The sequence below is a fragment of the Molothrus ater genome, chromosome 7 (genome assembly GCF_012460135.2).
Source record: "Molothrus ater isolate BHLD 08-10-18 breed brown headed cowbird chromosome 7, BPBGC_Mater_1.1, whole genome shotgun sequence".
NCBI lineage: Eukaryota > Metazoa > Chordata > Aves > Passeriformes > Icteridae > Molothrus > Molothrus ater.
Window position 1 is genome coordinate 30,939,786 of NC_050484.2, and position 18,847 is coordinate 30,958,632.

Sequence of the window (18,847 nt, forward strand, 5' to 3'; positions counted from 1 at the left end):
GTGGTGGTTTCTGATTAATGGTCAATCACAGCCCAGCTGGCTCGGACTCTCTGTCTGAGACACAAGCTTTTGTTATCATTCTTTCTTTTTCTATTCTTAGCCAGCCTTCTGATGAAATCCTTTCTTCTATTCTTTTAGTATAGTTTTACTATAATATATATCATAAAATAATAAATCAAGCCTTCTGAAACATGGAGTCAGATCCTCGTCTCTTCCCTCATCCTCGGACCCCTGTGAACACCACCACACCTCAGGTGCTCTTCTGCTGTGCCTCCCTTTGCTCCACACTGCCATGCCAAGTGTGAAAGCTGGAAAAAATATTGTGAGTCTGTCAGCATGTTTATTTGCATGGTGCATCTCCTTTGAGTCAACAGGCATCTTCTCAAAGTGTGAAAATGAGCAATTAGTCATCCCTGGGAAACAACAGTTTTGCAGCCTGTGCTGCACAAGGGCACAAGCAGCTCATTTTTCACTTGCTGTACACACTACCAGATACTCACTTCTCCAGAACAAAAGGGCCTGAAGAATATAAGGAGGTACCTTAAGCAGTTGGCAGTTTGAATTAAAAAGAAAGGTCAATGCCAAAGAATTCAGATAGAAGCAAAAAAAAAAAAAATCAGACATCTCAGAGCAATGTAGTTGGGCTTTAAAAATGAATGCATGCATTGTTTGCTCACAGTTTTTCACAGCAGCACTCATAATTTAGGAAACTATTAATCAGCATGATGAAGTATCCTGTTTCTAACCAAGAACAAAAAAATAAAATAAAATTGTACAAATCAGCTTATTTTCTTCTCACTTGAGAGAGATCTTCTGGTAAAATTTGATGAGAATTCCACAGATTTGGGCTTGTGAACTTTTGTGTTTAAGTTGCACCAGAGAAAAAGCCCCAGTGAAGCAATAAAACCCTTCCACTGCCTTTTTATAAGATTCATCACAAGTCACTGCTCAAGGGGCCTTCTTTTCTTTTGGGCCATGCCAGGACTGACACCCTATAGCTGTTAAGCTGACAGCAGGAGAAGAGCACTGAAGGCCTCAAACATTTGCAGGATTAATACAGAATTCAGATCACAGAGGCACAGCAGGTACTGAACAGTGAGGCAAGGTGGCAGGGGAAAATCAGGGGCAGAGAGGGGACAGTGGGACTGAGAGCAAAGAAATGGTGGCTGAGGAGAGTTCTGGTAGGCAAAGAACTGCAAATGGCAAAGGTTTTGGTGATGGATTTACTGCTGGCCTGCCAGCAACAGCCCTCCAGGGCTCTTAAGCCAGTGCTGTAGATTTAAGATCTGCTACTTCCCCATCCCAACAAAGTTATTGTGACAGTAAGTGATTACAGAGGCAAGGGATCCAAAGGACAGCTTTTATTTGGTAGCTCATTCAGGGAGATAATAGATTCATTAAAGTAATTATCCTTTTTATGAAAAAAAAAAAAATCTTTATTTTAAAAGGCATTTCATACCTTTTCTTTGCTTTGAGGGTACTGGAGGTGGGAACTTGGACAGAGCCTGATGAAGCTCTGGCAGTTTCAAAGTTATGAAAAATCTTTATTCTATTTCCTGCCTCCCTTCCCTGCTACATTCACATCTTCCTGCTAGTGAAGTATCCTTTTCCTGGCTTCAAAACCCTGCTATTTCTGAATGGCACTGCTACAGTGACCTGTCCAGTGGGGGAAATCTGAGTCAGCTTAGAGAAGCAAGAATTAAACAGCTTCTGTGCTGCTTTTGGGAGCAGAGGTCAGGCATTGGATGAGGTTAACAAGGTGACACAGGATGAGAACTGCCCCACCAGGACACTCCCTGCCCAGGGAAGCAGCCAGGCTGCAGCTTCTGCTCCCTCCAAAGCTGGTGTAAGGCACAGCTCCTGCGCAGAGAGAGGCAAAGAGGGGACAGCAAACTGGAGGCTGCCCTGTGAGCCAGCACTGCTGGGGGAGCAGCAGCAGGAGGAGTGACTCTGTGTACCTGGGATGTCACACAGGGTGGCAGGATTTCTTTCCAGTGCTGGCACACAGGAGAAATAGAGGATGCCATGAGGTGCCTTGCTCCTGCTCCATGTCCTGCCTGGGCACAGCCAGCTCCATCACTGACACATTCCTGCAGGGCTGCTGCACCCTGCAGAACTCCATCCACGCAGGCAGAATTTTCAGACATCCAAGACTTCAGCCACCCCTTTTAATGCCATTAGTGATGCAGCAACATGTATTTATATTTACATATAAATACAAAAATGGTCAGATACCACATTTTAAAGCGTAATTTACAATCTGAAACTGCTTACACTTTCATGACTAGGCTTGGGTTTTTCTCATTTACATTCATCATTTAATTCCACTGGAATTTGATTTTTAAGAAAGCCCAACATATCTTAATTACCATAAAAAGATCCATACACATTTTACTTAAAAATAGCTTCTGTAAGAGGAAATCTACCAAAAATAACACGAAATATATTATTATGCATACATTTTCTTTTTTTGTAAAGTACAAACAAGAATCTGATCTCTTCTGGGTATTGCCTGATCTAATATGGCTATAGGTTCTATTTATTGTGTTTGTTTTTCAAAGTAAAGGGAAAGACAGAAGAAATGTAAGAGCAGAAACCAAACTAAAACCATATTCTTTCCAAAGACACAGATGATCAGAGAAAGAACACTGTGAAAACCAATAAATGACAACAGGTACAAAGAAACACCATCCAAGCACTATGCAGTGTTTTGTCTGAGCATGTGCCGCAATGACCTTGTAACAGTTATTAAAAACAACAAATAAAAAATGCTACTGGCAGAAAAAGCTGTCAAGCAAAACACTGAAAAATTGGTACCATTTCCTAACAAGTAAGTGCAGAACTGATGGTATTTCATGTGTCTTCCCCCACGTATGCAGACCTCTTTCTTGCTCTCTGTGCCCGCAGGACTGATCATTGCCACTCTGGCGGTTTGCTGGATGCCAAACCAGGTCAGGAGGATCATGGCAGCCGCCAAACCCAAGCAGGACTGGACCTACCCCTACTTCAAAGCCTACGTCACCCTCCTTCCCATCGCCGACATCTTCTTCTACCTCAGCTCCGTGGTGAACCCGCTGCTGTACAACATCTCCTCGCAGCAGTTCCGCAGCGTGTTCCTGCAGGTGCTGTGCTGCCGCCTCACGCTGCAGCACGCCAACAGGGAGAGGTTCCTCAGGGCCAACCAGAGCTCTGGGGCGCGGAGCAGCCGCTCCCTGCGCCCCCTGCTCTTCACGTCCTCCAGGCACGGCTCTTCCACCAAGGGCAACGCCAAAGTTTTCCTGAGCACCTTCCAGAAGGAGCCCACGCCCGGCTGCAGCCCACAGGAGACGGGTTCTGCACCCTCAGATCCCAGTCTGGAAGCGACGCCCCTTGAGAGCGGCTCAGAGCCCGGTCAGGGCGCACAGAACGGCCTCTGTGAACATCAAGTGTGACCTCATAAGGCAAAGTTGCTGCTTAGCAATGAGCTTAAAAAGATGGAAATTGAAATGACCCAGGAAAGAGACAACATGGCAAAAGGAATAACACAGATGGATTTGTTTCCAGTTATGCAAAAGGAACAGGAGTTCTGTGTCCTGCTGGGATTTTTAAGTGCACACTGGAAATTCAATCTGCTAAATGAACTCATCAGCTGACAAAAATATCAGCCCCTCTTCTCCAAAACCACTGAACTTCCCTTGCTCTTGACAGGGATTTGGAAACAAACAGAAAATAATTGCAGCGTCTTTGAAGAAAGAAGGATGCAGAACAAATTGCGTCAGGGAGAAAAAACAAACCAAACAAACCAACTTGCTTGAAGTTTAGCAGTACAAAAACAACAGAGCCAATTTAGGGAGCAGAAGAGTGGTCATCATGTGTGCCCTGGGCACCGCAGCAGAATTGCCCCTCTTCTTGGGGCGGGGTCCATTGCAGAGGGGAGTGTTGCAGCAGCTGATGCAGACGGAGTTGACCTTGCCAGGGGAGCAGAAGGACTGGTAGCCGGCGGAGGCGATCAGGCACGCGGCCGAGGAGGCGCAGGACTTGCGGTACATGATCCCTGCGACACACAACAAGGGTTACTCCGTTTGAGGGGAACACCTCACAGCAGGATTCCTGCTCAAAAGCAGCTGCAAAGCCAGCTCCCAGTGCCCCAAAGCACTGCTGGTGCTCAGGACAGACACCCCAGCAGTGACAGGACAAACAGCCCTGCGCTGCCGGAGCACCGCGGTCGCTCCGCCCGGGATTTCTCTGTACTTCGATCCTGGTTGGAACCAAAAATATGACAGACTTAATTTGCATAATGTATATCAAATGGTGCATTTTATAGCTGGAATTCTTCATCTTTCAGAATAAACTGTTTGAATAGCTATAACTGAAATGCAATTAGTGAGAAAATTAGTTTTGTTTCTATTGCTGAACATGTCTGAGTTAAGGTGTCTAAGTAATTACAGCTTTCTATGCTCTTCATTTGTCTTTTGAGAATTTTTTTTTCCTTTTCTCATTCCTTTGCCACACACAGACAGGTAACTAGGAGTAAAAGGAGATGATTATCAGCAAAACTTTCATCCTCCTCCCTCCCCTTTTAAATTTTTTTTGAAGAAGAATTAGAAGTACTTTTCCAGGTAATCTCAGTTCTTGCTTATCTTTGAAGTTTAATACCCTCAATAACAAAAATTTCCATTTCTATAGAAGCATCTTTCTTGAGTTGAAAGTCTTCCCTTTTTGAATGGAATTTAAGGTAATTTTAATTAATAAGCTAATTTATAATTTCTCTGATAGTTTTTAACTGAAAAAAGTACATTCTGATGCATATATTTTAGCTGCTATTTTAACATGGTTTAAAAAGGGTGTAAAATACACAGTTGTATTTTCTTTTGTCACAGTGGAAAATGGTTATGGGCAGTTCCCCACCTCATTACTCCAAAAATTTCCTGCAAGTGATACAGTAGAAATTTTGTCTTAGAAAAACATAGACATAATAGAAATAGATTTGAATATGGGATTTTCAAAATGTTTTTAGTTTTTTCCTCCTGAAAAGCAAGGGAACATGATTCCCTTGGAGAATGGTGCCTTTACATCCTGTGGCATGGTCCCAAAATGTCTTTAAATGCACAGTGACTGCAGATATTTGTTCAGTCCCCAGAGACTTAATAACCACTACAGCACCTCCACGGTCCAGGAGAAACCTCTGTAATTTGGCATCAGCCACTGCACCTCTGAGTGCTGAGAGTAGCAGCAGAACACCCTTTCTTTGGGCTGTGCTCAGGAAGAAGGATTTCCTGTCTTCAGAGACTTTTAATTAAAGCAATTCTTTTATACTGTCACAACACTTCTGCCATCCCAACAATGCAGGGGTTTCCTTGTTTTGTGCTCTCCCTCTGCAAATCTCAACTCTGAAATGTGTTTTTAGGCTACCTATCTCATTGAACTTATGAAGAGAAGCCCTCAAGTGAGTGTTAAATCTTCCTCTGTCTCCAGTGAGCTTCAATCAATCAACACAGCAGGTAGAGCCTTTTCTCAAGAAGGAAGAGGAGCTGTGGGCTGTTCTCCCTGTAACAGCAAAGGCACACAGATCAAGCAATGCAATCTTTATTACTACAGTTTGCAAGAAGAAGGGAGTTCTGTCTCTGCTGACAAACCACTGCTGTCAAGGAGCCTCAGTGGTGCTGCCACTGATCTCCTTTACAATACCAAAATCTCAGCTGATGTTCCCCAAAAAGACCTGGTGCTTTGGCCATATTCCTCCTGCAGCCTTCCCAGAGCAGAGGCAGATATGACCCTTCCCATGGCTACAATTAATGTTTTTCCTTCCCCTTCCCTGTTGAGAAAGGACTCTTGTATTCAGTTAAACCAAGCACAATGACTGTTCTCCATTCCCTGATCCCACATCTCCCCATCACAGATTATGTCCCTGAGCAACAAACACCCACCAAACTCAGCCATTCCTCAGTCTTCCATATGAACAGCAGTGAATTTAACTTTCCCCTCAAAGACCAAGCCTCTAAAAAGCTTTTGACCCTGGCATGTTTCTTATTCCCATCATTTTATAGATCACTCTCTTCCTGCTGTTTCCTTTTCACAGTTTCCTGCAAAGCTCTGTTCACAACTTGAACGAGTGATTTATTAGTTTGGATAATTTATAGTCTGGAAATATCACACTTTGCACTCCTCCCATAGATTAGGAGGCTGGAATTGTTCACTGCTCTGAACAATTAGATGATGCCCTCTGAGGCATGGTTTTCACCAGAAAACTCTAGGAAACCCTCCTACAAAAAAATCAAAGTCCTGCAGCTTAACTCCATGTGTTTACAACAGATCTGTTCTCCAGGATCAATCCCATAGAACAATCCTGAGCTTCTTTTAAAGTCAAAACACAATATTCCTGCACAGACTGAAATTTTACTACTCAAAGTCTCATGAACAGATGGACCATGTTCACACCTAAATAGGGAGAATAATCTGACTAGCAGCAAAATCCCCTTGTAACGCTTCTCCAGTGGCTTTTCAGTAAATGCCTTACAATAGGAAATTTCACACCCAAATGATTGTTTATTCCCATTCCTGTTCTAGTAATCTAAATTTTAGAAAGATTTTTTTACTTTAAAAACTCAGCACTTCCATGAGGTTTTTAACAGCTCCTTTGCTAACAACATGCCCTTCACATCCAAGATTTTTCCTGTGAGTACTGATAGAGTCTCTTGATCTCACAAACCAGCTGCTATCACACTGAGTGCTTTTTACAAAGCATCAGGTATGAAGCAAGCTTGCTCAGCATGGAAAGGCTGTACTCTCTCTCTCTCTCTCTGGTTCTGCAGTATCTTGACAGGAAGACACAATGCAAACAGGCACAGAAATTGGTGGAAAAAGAGGGAATGTTAGCACTGCAGGTGTGACATTTTTAAAACACTTGTGCTGTGACTTCACTTACTCCTAAACCTTGTTCCTATCATAATTCTGGTAGGAAATACATGAGTACAACTGACTTTCATGATCTGATGGCAGGGACACCATCTCCTCACTCCAGCAAACAGGTTCATGGGTCCCAGGAACTCCAGCTCACCCCGAGCTCAGCCAGGACAGCAGCCTCCTCTCTGAGTTACACCCTGAGATCTCTCCTCAAATTCCTCCCTTGCAGCATTGCTGAGCCAGTTCCAAATGATCCCCAAGATCTCCCTGAATCATTTGCCACCAGCAGGCTGAACTGCAGACAGATCTTCAAAGTGGTTATCTGCCTCACAAGACTCATAGCACAGACATAACTGCTAATTACTGGGTATTCTTGCCTGAGCAATCAGCCCCATGCATTCATTAACATATCACCCAGAAAAATAATTGCAAACCTTTCTGGAAGCTTTTCTTCTCCCTCAGATTGTTCTGAATCACTGGCTAAGCAAGGAGATTTCACTTTTTACACTCTGCTTTTACTGGGATGGGGTCATTCCCAGCTACCCACTCCCAACAATTGACACCAGTGATCAATTAGCATATTTACAGCTACTCAATTAGTGTATTTATTGCCCAATTATTTGATGGATGTAGTTTGTAACTTGTACTTTTTCAGGGATTCAGCAGACCCCCAACAACAGTTTAGGTATTATAAGGATGTTTTACTGTGAAGGAGCTATTACTGACCAACAGATTTTCCATTATTTTGGCTTCAAGGCTTGTGGGATGCAGATCAAGAAATTTCAAGAAAAGAGGGGAGTGCACAGAGCTAGAACAGCTGTGTGATAATGTGCTTATATCCCACACCCTCTCCTGTCACATATACCTGCAACAGCCATGTTTGTTTTCAGGGTTTTTTTAAAGTAAATTTTGTCTCAAATCTGGCATTGAAAATTTATTTCTAGACTAAGCAACTTGCCCACGGTTACACCTCTCTCTGCTCCACAAATCATCACATATTTAGACAGTGTCAAGGCCCAAACTAATATTTCTGCCTTATTCCTTGCAATGAAGGGATGGGTGTAAATCTTTAGGCTTTTCTACAGTTCCTGCTTGCAATATTTATTTTCTCAGCTGGATCCAGTCTAGTCCTGTGCATCTGCACCCTGGACACTTGTCCACACACGAGTGCATTCTGTCTTGATTTTAACAAACAATTTGAGCAATAATTTATTCCAATCCAAAGGGAGTGTTCTTTCCTCTATCCTGTCTGCACAGCCCAGTGCATTTCCCTTGAATAACAGCTTAACTTGTTACTAGGATAACCAAAAAAGGTGACATCGCACCTACTTCTTACACTGGCTTTATGCAGAAGGCACCAGAAGATCCAAGGTTTTTGTCTTACTGATTGAAAAGAACCTTATTAGACACTTCTGATTCTTCTGTTGTAGGAGGTGCAGACAAAAAAGATGCTGTGTAAGCATGACTCTCCAACTTTTCAGAGCCAAGCACAAAACATTGTGCAACTTCAGTTTGCACCTGTACTCTCAGGAGTGTCCTTCAGCAAAATGCACAGAGCCAAAACAGGCAGCCAGGGTATCACCTCTGAGATCAGTGAGCTAATTTCCAAAAAAGTCACCTTCCCACTCCTGTGATGACCCAGCTACTCTGAAACTGCTTTCTGCAAAGTCACAGCTCAGCAGGAAATCACAGCCCTGCCCTTCACCCCAGGACCTGATGGCCACAAACCCCTCCTCTCTAAGCTTGCCTCAGTCAAGTGGACAGTGTCACTTTGCCCAACACTGAGCTTCCCAAGCCAGATGTTCTCTGATCTTGTGGGCTGTCACTGACACTCCGCTTGTTTTTCTACACCATTTTATTTGTATATTTTATATGCATATAACCAATTTCACAGGCACAGGTGTGAAAGTCAGTCTTGTGCAGCTCATTCCACAAACAGCGTTTTAGCAAAATCCCCTGCACGTGCTCTGAGCAAAGCTGCCTCATGAATCTTCTGGAGCTTAGAAAGAAGTCTGTGTCCAACTAGGGCCCAGCACTGAAGCATCCTTGAGCCTTTTCAAGGCTGCACCAGGTGCTGGAAGTGAAAAAACAGCAGTAGAAGAGTTTTCTATCTTAAAGTAGCTGAGAAAGCCAGCAGGCAATCAAGGCAAGTTTGAGGTGTACATTTACAATTTTGACAGAACCTCCACTCAACTCTTTTAGATGGGGTGTTTAAATCTTGCCCATCTCTTCTATGCAAAAGCTGGGAAATTGGCCAGCAGTGGATAATTCACAGTGTAGCACACAGATCTCAGGAGGAGCCCCAGGCTTGTCCCAGCTCTTGCATTAGCATGAATTGCACAGGATCTGTTTGGGTGTTCTCTCAATGTTGTTGCTCATAGGGAAAAGTTGATGACTGTGCTTATGTACCAATACTCCTTTCTTTGAATATCCTGCATAGTTCCAACTTTCTTATTTCACCAGAATTTTCAATTTTCTGCTCTTGGTGAATCTGCAAGTTTTCCCTCTCATTGTGCATAGACTTGATGTGTGCTCTGCCTAGCCACACTGGCTTTATGATTTCATTCATAAATTTCATTCTGTATTTTTTTCCCTAAACTTTTACTAGCTTGCCCTGTACTCAAGCAAAATTCAGCACCCAGCAGGACTTACAAAAGCTCTTTTCTGATGTCTGCCAGGAAATAAAATGAGAATTTATACTAGTGCAAGAATAACACGTAAACAGGTGAACATCACCTTCTATGGAACATAAAATATAAATGTGATTATTTCTGCATTTTACTGTATCAGTAATGCTACAAAAATTGCATTCAGACTATACACAAATAGGTTTGCAAATTATTTGTTTTAAGTTCTGTATTAGGTTTTATGCCCATCTCTTTATGGCTTCAGTGGTTTTGCTATGATAATTATCAGTTCCTCAGCTTGTACCTGTTCATATACACAAAACAGTGACAGACTCCAGGGGTCCTATTGTGATTTGCTGTTTTCTAGAGAGAGTGATTATAAATATTTTATCTAATAAGGTCCTGAATATCATAGAAGGTGACTGAATATTGAAGAGCAATCAATCATTCTTTTGAAGTTGTTCTTCCTCAACAATTGCAGTTTTACTCAGATCATGTTTTTATTGGTTTAAAGTATGAATTAAGCTCAACACACAGACTTTCAGCTATGGCTAGAAATTTATTGTTACAAAAAACCCTCCCAAAAACCCCAAACAATTTGAGCAAGTGTAAAATATGACAATATCCACCTCCTCTAAGTTTCACTTCACAAAAATTCTTATCCTTGTGTACTCCAGAGAGAAAGTTGACAAGTGGTTTAAATAATTTGCACCTTGCTAGAATTGTATCACAAGATTTTCTAATTACCTTGTAAACAGCTACTTAAATACTGTGAGATACCATGGTCGATGTTTTCCAGACCAAAAAGACCCCCCAAGGCACTAAAAGTATGTGACTTGAAATCTATTGCAAAGCTATGCACACACTTCCTGATTTTTAATCTTGTGTTTTAGGACTGCAGCTATTTCATCCTGGTCCTCCCTTTAATGCATTCTATAGACAAGATAAAAGCATATTCATGCCTTTAGGTTCTTAGGGAGTATACAATTCTATTAAAAATAAAACAAACCCAGCCCACTCTGCCCCCCCTGCGAAATGAAAATAAATCACCTTGTTCACTTAGCATATTGTCATCGTGATTTTGTATGAAAACCTAATATCATCACAAACCCTCCATACATTTGGCACTTTTAAAAAGTTGCACATTTTTTCAGAAACTAACAGGAAGCTTTTGACAATGAAAGTCTGGCCTCATCACTCTCCTTCTGACCCTGACATGGCACCTTGCAGAAATTAAGTCAGCTCAGGAGAAAACTGGACAATTGTCAACTGACAGAGGACAAGGGTTTAGATTACCCTGATATCTTTTTGTAAGTTGTGCCTTCTAATTCTGGTGCTTGAAATGTGACTCAAAATGGTGTTGTTAACAACAACAACAAAAAAAATTACAAAAAAGTCTTTGTCACTGCTTGCAAAGCTGAGCATGGCATTGAAATGCTTAAGAATGCATAGGCTGGGAAAGTGAAGTACAACTGCTAATGGTGGTGTTATCAAATATTTTTAAAGCCACAGGAGGCTACAAATGAGAGATCAAAGCTCAGCTTTCACCTGCATATCTAATAATTCTTTGGTTTCCTACTGTTCTCATTCATTTCCCTGCTCACCACTGTGGATGTAGTCAAGCACTACAACACACAATCTTCCCAACAAAGCCTCCCATCCTCTCCTACCTGACACAAAGGAATCAAGATCTAAATCATACTTCATCTTGTAGAGAGAGAGGTGAACTTGGACTCAATTTTCAGAATTCTGTATGAGGATTTTTCTTGACAACCCTTACATTCCGAGCTGAAGGGAAGCCTTTCACCTTTACAAATGTTAAAATGCTACATCCTTGCAAAAAGTCACAGAAATAATTTTACACATGAATAGTCTTGCTGCATCCCTAATTGATGTCCTTACCAATTTCAGTGGCATGGCTCAGATGTTGGCACTTGCATGCCAGAACTTTGGAAATTCATTCTGCTCTTAAATCTTTAGCTATTTTCATGGTCAGAGTTTTACAGCCTGTTCAACTTAATAGTAGGATTTTCCTGGGTTTTATATGGCTTTTTCCAGTTTCAAAGACTTACTGGTAAATTGGCAAAGTCCAGTTTTGTCAAGCTTCCCAAAAAAACCCATCCAGACTACAAAGGAAAAATGGAAAAGAAAACTGTTTGGATTAATTAAAGCTTCTTGCTAATGATTTGATAAGGTCACTGGGAGCTAAGAGGAGTGACAGGGTCAGGCTTCAAAAGGGTTTGGAAACACAAACTCATTTGTGTGTGAAATGCAATAGGAAACTCTCAGGGGAGGTTTAAGAGACACCAGGCTGTGGGCACTGTATCATCACAAAATTCATTTGTATATCTTTCATAGGAGCCTGAGAAATAGAATAACATAAAAAGCTATTGTCCACATCCTGTGAAAGATGGAACTCGCTGGACCAGATACCCCATCTTCCTTAAAATAATGCAGCCTTCATCACTCTGCACTTGGATCTTTGTCATGACTTTCAAATCATAAACTGCTTGAACTGTTAACTCCACTGCTGCTTTTCTTTATTGAAAGGCAGTCAGAGCAGCAGCTGCTGAACAGTCTCATAATTTCTCCTTAGCTGACACACTCAAGTCAGTGCATTCCATAAGTGGCTGGAAGTTTTCTGAGAAACCCAAAGATTGGAAAAAATTACAAGTGAGGAAATGGCTTTGACATTTGAGAAAAAGTGTTTCTGAATGGAAATGTATCCACAGATCCAAGTGTTCAGCATACAGTGCAAATTAACAATGTCCATTGCAAGTCTTTTATTCAATATCATAAGTGAACTGTGTTTCCAATATTGACATTATGTCTTCATTTTGCTGGCACCTGGTAGCACAATATGTGATGTTACAGGTACCAACTGTCCCATGCAAAATTTTTATTTATCTTTTAAAATTGTCAATAAAGATTTATTATATCGTGCTTTGCTTTGAGTAAAAAACAAAAAAAGGCCCCCCAAACACCACAAATTCTCTTGAGTAATGTTGATATCCTTTGGCCAAAAAAGTGTAGAGGAAAAAAAAATAAAAATCCACCACCAATTTAGTGGTTGTTTCTAAATGGATACTGGGGATGCAACAACTTCCTATAAAGCTTTAATGCCTACAGTAATTCTGGCAACATTAAACTTTGTTTGCTGTTTTAATTACTTTGTCAATAAAAGTGATTAAAACAGCAACGAGCATAATTTCCCCTTGATATAAATCCTTGATAATTTCTCCTTGATTTGCAATTAATATTAGTACTAATGGATTCTATACATGAACACAGACAAAAGCATGTGGTTCTGTAATCCTTGCACACATGAACAACTCAGTCATGGCAAAACCAAGTAATAACCACAGGTAAAGAATTCACCACAGCCCAACTCATCATACAACACAGCCACTGATAAAACAAATGATGGGAAAACCAGTACTGGAAAGAGTGCAAAGAACTAGATAAAGTTCTAATTCAACACTGAGATGCTGATCTTGCTCATGGTGTTTCCATGCACTGCTTTTAAGCACACAATCACAGCAATTTCTTTAACTACACTGCAGACTTATATACCAATTAAATACATTAAAAGGACCATAGTAAACCAAACAAATAAGCAAAATTTCTTATTGCAGATTAATACAATAATCTGATTGCTTCCCAATTTGCTTACAAAAGGAAAAATCCTTGATATTTTCAGGCATTGGCATTGCTACAGTGAGTAATTTTTTTCTCCTTGCAAAAGTTAGTAAAAGTATATTCACAATTAGATTAGAACAGAAGGTGTATTGTTCAAAACATCCTCGTGGGCAGGTTTGCTTGCAGAGAGTTCCAAGAAATTGAGACTGGCTACCTCTCTGGGCTGGCTGTCTCATCCCTCCTGCTTTATCCCTCACTGATGTATTCACATGGCAAGTTTCATTTTGCCCTAAGTAGGTTTTAGATCAGCCTTTATGCTCAGATAACTCTTCCCCTCAGTAAAAGGCAAGACTATCATTACCAGTATGTTTTCTGTGATATATAATATATATAAAAGCATATACACACTGTATACTCATCTATCTATCACCAAGATGTTTCACTTGATCCCAATATACTGTCGGATTTCTTTGTTGCTACATATATTCTAAAAATGAAGGAGCACTGACATGTCTAATTTAAAAGTCCATAGAGTGGAAAGAGAGAAGCAAGTGGGAGCAGGGAATCCACCATGGGTATTTCCACAAGGTATCTGCAAGTAGAATTATGGTAAAAACTTTGATCCTTTGTCAAACATTCGGTTTACACAGTTTTCAAACACCTGCTAATCCAGTTGAAGAATGCATTAGAAACTTATCCTTTACATTAATTTCTGTGGGATAAAAAATTTTGTGGTACAGTCTTAAATGCCACTTTCCATTCTCATCACTCCTCCCTCTAAAAGAAGGCTTTTTCTTTTCTTTTTAATTAACAAATTAATTAGTAAGATTCTTTATCACAGGGAAAATACTGTCTTGTCCTTTATCTCCCACTGGAACAGAATTCTAACAATCATTAAACTTTTTCTGGCAAAATTTTTAAATACAACTCAGCCTTAAGAGAGAAAAATATTTTGCTATTTGCTGCTCAATTCTCAGCTGTCCAAAAGGAGCAGATGTCTACCTGATACAACAAAGAGCTGAGATCGGATGCCTGATGATCCAATTCAAAATAGAAGTTACTGACACCTGCTTTCTTAGCTGCTCCCATCAGAGGCTGCCACAGGAACAGCCACTTTTTAAACTCTGGGTTAGGAACAAGCCTGAGCTGCTGCTATTTCTCACCTGAAGCTGCTTCTCCAGGAGCTGAGACAATGTTCTGAGAGAGCCCAGTGACATCTGAAGCCCTGAATTTCGGGAAGCTGAGGAGGAGTTGAGTGTGAACAGGCGTAAGGAACTTTGTGCAAGGGAAATGGGAAGAGCAGCCCAGGGCTCTCATTTGCCACCCTCCAGGACAGGGAGTTTAACACAGAAATGCAGCTGAGCCACAGAGCTGCCGTGGCAGCATCCCAGTGTTGAATGAGAACTTTATCTGTCTTTATCCTGAGCACAACAAACATTGCTGGAAGAGCCCCTGGCCACAGGCTGGGGCTGCCCTGCAGGCAAGCCCAGAATTATGCCCAGCACAGAGCCTGAGCCAGCAGCCCCTGACAGCAAAACTCCCAAACTGGTGCCTCCTGCAGGGCAGGGGTGGCTCCCCCAGAAGGATGCTCAACACTCCCACCACGAGCTTTGTCTCAGAACACTGGGCTTGACTTTTAAATAAAGTTTGAGATAACTTGCTGCACTTTGCTCACTGACACAGCTACTTCTATTGACAAAAATGGGTTAACCTACAAAAATTGCACACCTTTGACTGCATTTATTGAGGAGGAAAGAACTCTAATTAGGAGATTGTGCTGTCAAATGAATGCAAAATTTCCATCTTTCACTTTCTGGGTTAAAAGCTCAAACTCAAGTCTATTTTAAATTAAAATCAATACTTGAAACATTTGAGCTTTTAGTAATAAGCAACAACCAAAAGAATCAGGTTATGAAATATACTGGTAGAAGTAAAATGAATTATTAAATAAAACTTGAGAGAGTAAGGCATTTATATTGCACACATTTAAATATCAATTAGGAATAAAACCAATAAAGGATGATGAACTGAATCATCTCTGTTTTACAACCAACCCTCTCTAAAATTGACTGAGGGTAACAGAAACTAAGCTTGCAATGTAAATTTCATTCAATTTGAAATAGGTTAGAATTTTAATTTATTAACTGGCTGAAATTTACAATCTCTGAACTTAAAATTAATAAGAAATGCATTTATAGAAGTAAATACAATAAAACAGTGGCACCTGCTATGCAGAGCATGTTAATAACCTCCTAAAGAAAAAAAAACAAACAGGGATCTACTCAGAAAAAAAACATAAAATTGCACAGAAAAAAACCCACCAAGCAATTTAAGAGCTGCTTATTTACTGTACTGCAATTTCTTCACAGGAATAATGGCAAGTTACGCATCCATGAAAAGAGTTCAAATCTGACTTTTTGTCTGTGTCTGCTACCACATCTAGAGCCCTCCAAATCACCACAACATCCTGTCTAACCTCATGAAAGTGCTACAGAAGCTGTGGTGTGGAGATAGCAAAGCCTTCAAGCAGTCATTTAGAGATACTCAAGATTTTAAAGGTACCTTGCAAGCTGTAACTATCACACACCCTCACCCCCCTTTTCAAGTAAACTTGAGATAAAATACTCCAGTAAAAAAATAACTTAAGAGAGACTAATCTTCCTTTAAACAGCTTAAAACCAGTTTTTTCCCCTACACTGGACAGGTTCTAAGTACTTCACAGCAGTGGATGGTGTTACCCAGGATGAAAGTGTGTCAGCAGTTCAGCTATTTTTGACATGTAACAACAATTATTGTTTATCCAGGGCTGATTACACAGTGGCCTGAGATCAGCAGCACAGGCTGACTGAGGAGGAAGAGGAGTTTGCTCAGCCCAAGGGGCGTTGCTGCTGCTGCTGGCTCAGGATGGAGGCTGCACACGCTGGCACCCAGAGGATTCCTGCTGCTCCTGGAGGACTTGCTGGGAGAGGACAGGCTGTGCCTTGGGCTGCATGAACAGCAAAACCCCAAAGCTGTGAGATGGGCAATCCCAGGGAGCAGCATTCCCTTCAGTCAGGGTTCTGAAGCCCCAAATTCCCTTTTCCTCCCCAGGCTTGGCACAGGGGGCACGTCCAGGCTGGGGCTGCTCCTTGTCCATTCCAATTCCTGACACCCTCTCAGCTGCCTGCAGCTCCACGAGCTCCAGCTCCCCTCCTGCCATCTCTCCCAGAGTCCCCAGCAGAGTTCCTGTCTCCTGCTCACATAGAAAAGCTACAGAGCAGCACAGCAGTGTAAGACCTGACAGTTCTCTCTAAATCTCAAATGCCTTCCATGGTGCTGAACCAAACCCAGCCTTTTATAAAACAGCTCAATAGGCAATAGAGGCAAGGTGCAGAATCACAGCTGATTCCCTCTTGCACACATTGCTGTCCTAATGTGTTAACTTAAATATTAATTGCAGTAAGGGAAAAAAAAATTAAAAATTTGTATGGCAAATCCATTTGTGCCCTTCTCTTCCCCCCCAAAACCCCTCCCCCCCTTTTTTAAAAAACCCCTTCTCCCTTTTGCTTGATGGTTTCCTTAATGGATGAAAGCAAAGATCACCACACTTTCCATCTCTTAAGATGAATCTTCAGAGTATATAAATTGCTTGAGTAAATAAAAGAAAGGAGGGAATTACTAATTTAATGCTCTTCTATCTCTTGGGGAAAAAGCCCATGTAATTAACTGTAATGAGATTAAATTAACTTGTTGTTATTAATTTCCCAGTGCTGGGAAACTATATCAGAGACCCATAAGGGCTGTGTCTTAACCAGCTTTATCAACATTTGGCTTGCATCCTTCAGTTTTTACATCCTTCAGTTTTAAAGGAAAATGTTTAACTTCATTGAGTTGCAAAGCCACTCAGAAGTATAAGACATTGAATCCAGTCCCTTCAGGTAGGAGCACGAGATTCATATGAAGCTGAACACCATGAATGGGTGGAGCCAAAAGCAACAAATGCTACCTAAAGCAGATAAATAGAAGAATAATGATTAAATTCTTACCAAAACTTTTTTCCATTACTTCTTTCTGACACATATCTTGAACGTTCACTGTACAGTTCACAATGAACTCTGGAGAGGAGCAGTCATTGTTTAGCTGGAACTCCTCACACTGGTAACACTGTATTTGCAAACCCGAACCTGGAACAGATAGAGATTTGTTCAAAACCACAGAATGCTTTCTTTTGGAAAGGACCTTATAGATCATCTCATTCCAAGCCCCTGCCATGGGCAGGGACACCACCTGCTAAACCGGGTGCCCCATCTAACCTGCCTTAAATAGTATTAAAAAAAACCAAACCAAAACAAACAAAAACCAAACACCGAAGAAAACCAAACAACCAACACGTGCCAGAAACCTTCCTTATCGTTCCCCTTCCCGCATTTGGCTGTTCCTGGCTCCTCAACAGCTCAGCCAAAGTATCCCTTTGACAAATATAAAGTAAAAGGAACGCTGCCGGCTCTGCTGATGCTCCTTTCCGCGGGGCGGCCGCTCCGGCGCTGGAGACGCCGCCGCCAGGAGGCGACGGGCACCGGTACCGACACCGGCATCGACACCGGCATCGACACCGGCATCGACACCGGCATCGACACCGGCATCGACACCGGCACAGCCCCGCAGCCGCTGCCCATCGCCCGCCCCGCGGCACAGCGCGCTGAAAGCCGCCCGCGCCCCGCAGAGCGCAACGCGGCTCACAGATACTCTCCGCCTCTTATCTGTGCCGATGGGTTTACTTAGCTACTAATTAATTACAAATGATTTAATTACTATTTTGCCATGCACAATTAAAGCGGCGGAGCATCCCTCGCCAGCCGCCTTTATCATGCAAACGAGGCGCTCCCGCGGTTCGCCAGCAGCTTCCGCCGGCACATCCCGCACCCCTCGTCCCGCGGCGGGGACCCCCGGCCCGAGCCCCCCGATCTCCGCTGGGAGCGCTGCGGCGGCGGCAGCAGCGCCCGCTGGCACCGACCCCCGGCACCGCTGGCACCGACCCCCGGCACCGCTGGCACCGACCCCCGGCCCGGCATCCGCGGGCGGCATCCACCGAGAGGCACCGGGGCTGCGCCTTTCCCCGCGCTGGGGACACCGGCGGGGGCTCTGCGAGCCGCGGGCAGGACGGGGGCTCCGCCGCTCCGTTGGTTTTAGCGCCCGGCAGCAGCTCCGTCGAGGGGCTACGATGGGACGGAGGCTGCCAGCGCCAGCGCGGAGCCCTTACCTGGCGCCAGGCACAATCCCCAGAAAGTTGCAGCGAGGAGGAAGAGCCGCATCCTCCCGGAGCCGCGGCCGCCGGGCTGGCGTGCAGTCGCGAAGGGGCATCAGAAGCCGGGATGCAGCGGAGGCGCCGCGCTCTTGTGCCGCTTGCCCGCCGCCTCCGCTGCGGAGCGGCGCCCCGGGAGCCGGCGGCGGAGCCCGCCCTGCCCAGCCCCGCGCCGCGCTCCAGCCTCGCCAGAGTTGAGCGCTGAGACTGGAAGAAACTGTAGGAGAAGCGAGGGCTGGGGGGCGGCTCCCCCCTCCCTCCCCCAGCACCATGTGATGCCGGCGGAGCGGGGCGGGGATCCCCGCACCTCGCCGGGAGCGCCTCGGGCACGGGCGAAGTTCAGCGAGGGAGGGAGGGAGCCCCGCACCGCCCGCTCCGGCTCCGTCTCGCACGGCGCTGCCGCGACCCTCTGCCCGCC

General features: G+C 43.3%; 2 protein-coding genes across 2 annotated transcripts in view; one reads left to right on the top strand and one right to left on the bottom strand.

Annotated features, from left to right (window-relative positions):
• The window catches only part of GPR39 (G protein-coupled receptor 39), a 74,873-nt gene extending 71,347 nt beyond the window's left edge, over positions 1–3,526 (top strand). Inside the window, exon 2 of the mRNA XM_036386835.2 lies at positions 2,908–3,526. Coding sequence (XP_036242728.1) covers positions 2,908–3,431 — 524 coding nt within the window. The 3' untranslated portion in view covers positions 3,432–3,526. The remainder of the gene's footprint in view (positions 1–2,907) is intronic.
• LYPD1 (LY6/PLAUR domain containing 1) lies at positions 1,347–18,677 on the bottom strand. Its single transcript, XM_036386836.2, has 3 exons — positions 18,388–18,677; positions 17,174–17,311; positions 1,347–4,033 (listed from the first exon to the last, which is right to left on the bottom strand). Exons 1-3 carry the CDS (start codon positions 18,437–18,439, stop codon positions 3,798–3,800), a joined length of 426 nt encoding a protein of 141 aa, XP_036242729.1. The 5' UTR covers positions 18,440–18,677; the 3' UTR covers positions 1,347–3,797.
• Positions 18,678–18,847: the final 170 nt, after the last annotated feature.